This window comes from Odocoileus virginianus, chromosome 3 (genome assembly GCF_023699985.2).
Source record: "Odocoileus virginianus isolate 20LAN1187 ecotype Illinois chromosome 3, Ovbor_1.2, whole genome shotgun sequence".
NCBI lineage: Eukaryota > Metazoa > Chordata > Mammalia > Artiodactyla > Cervidae > Odocoileus > Odocoileus virginianus.
Window position 1 is genome coordinate 8,632,617 of NC_069676.1, and position 1,262 is coordinate 8,633,878.

At 40.1% G+C, this 1,262-nt stretch overlaps 1 protein-coding gene across 1 annotated transcript; it reads left to right on the forward strand.

Annotated features, from left to right (window-relative positions):
* The first annotated feature begins 257 nt into the window (after nucleotides 1-257).
* Nucleotides 258-1,262, forward strand: LOC139032119 (olfactory receptor 7A17-like). Its single transcript, XM_070458425.1, has one exon. The coding sequence runs from the start codon at nucleotides 258-260 to the stop codon at nucleotides 1,260-1,262; it is 1,005 nt and encodes a 334-aa protein (XP_070314526.1).

Consider the following 1,262-nt stretch of genomic DNA (forward strand, 5'->3'; position numbering starts at 1 on the left):
CACTGTATGCTCTTTATCCAGAAGTTAGTCAGTCTTCAATTTATACTGCCAAATATGTGACATAATTTCTCTTCAAAGTTTAGAATAAATGATTTTATGGAGAGAAGATTGAATGTGGAATGAAGTATTCAGTGATAGCACATGTAATCACTTGAGGGAAATTTTTCATATAAAAATTATAGATATTAATATTAAATGAAAAATATGAATTGTAGAATTTCAACTGTTTACAATGCTAATTTCTAAGAAAACTAGTCATGTTATTTTTGTTTCTTGATAGTCACATTCACCACATGGAACCGGGGAATGATACAAAAATTTTGGAATTCCTTCTTCTGGGATTGTCAAAAGAACCAGAACTGCAGCCCCTAATATTTGGTCTGTTCCTCTCCATGTACCTGATCACTGTGTTTGGAAACCTGCTCATTATCCTGACTGTCAGCTCAGACTCCCACCTCCACACCCCCATGTACTTCTTTCTCTCCAACCTGTCCTTTGTAGACATCTGTTTCACCTCCACAACCATCCCAAAGATGCTGCAGAACATAAGGACACAGAGCAAAGTACTAACCTATGAAGACTGCATCACCCAGATGTACTTTTTCATCCTCTTTGCAGTGCTGGACATGTTTCTCCTGACCGTGATGGCCTATGATCGATTTGTAGCCATCTGTCACCCCTTGCACTACACGGTCATCATGAACACCCAGCTCTGTGGTCTGCTGGTTCTGGTGTCCTGGATGATGAGTGCCCTGAATTCCTTGTTACAAAGTGTAATGATGTTGAGATTGTCCTTCTGTACAGACTTGAAAATCCCCTACTTTTTCTGTGAAATTAATCAGTTGATTCAACTTGCCTGTTCTGACGTGTTTCTTAATGAGATAGTGATGTATTTTGCAGCTGCAATATTGGGTGGTGGTTCCCTCACTGGGATTCTTCATTCGTATTCCAAGATAGTTTCTTCAATACAAAGAATCTCATCAGCTCAGGGGAAGTATAAGGCATTCTCCACCTGTGCATCTCACCTCTCAGTTGTCTCCTTATTTTATTGTACAAGTTTAGGAGTGTACTTTAGCTCTGCTGCTACCCACAGCTCACATTCAAGTGCAATCGCTTCAGTGATGTACACAGTGGTCACACCCATGCTGAACCCCTTCATCTATAGTCTGAGGAACAAAGACATAAAGAGGGCTCTGGAAAGAATATTTAGGAAGGGAGGTGTAAAAGTGTTATCTGTTCTGGGGTTGAAGAACTACCCATGA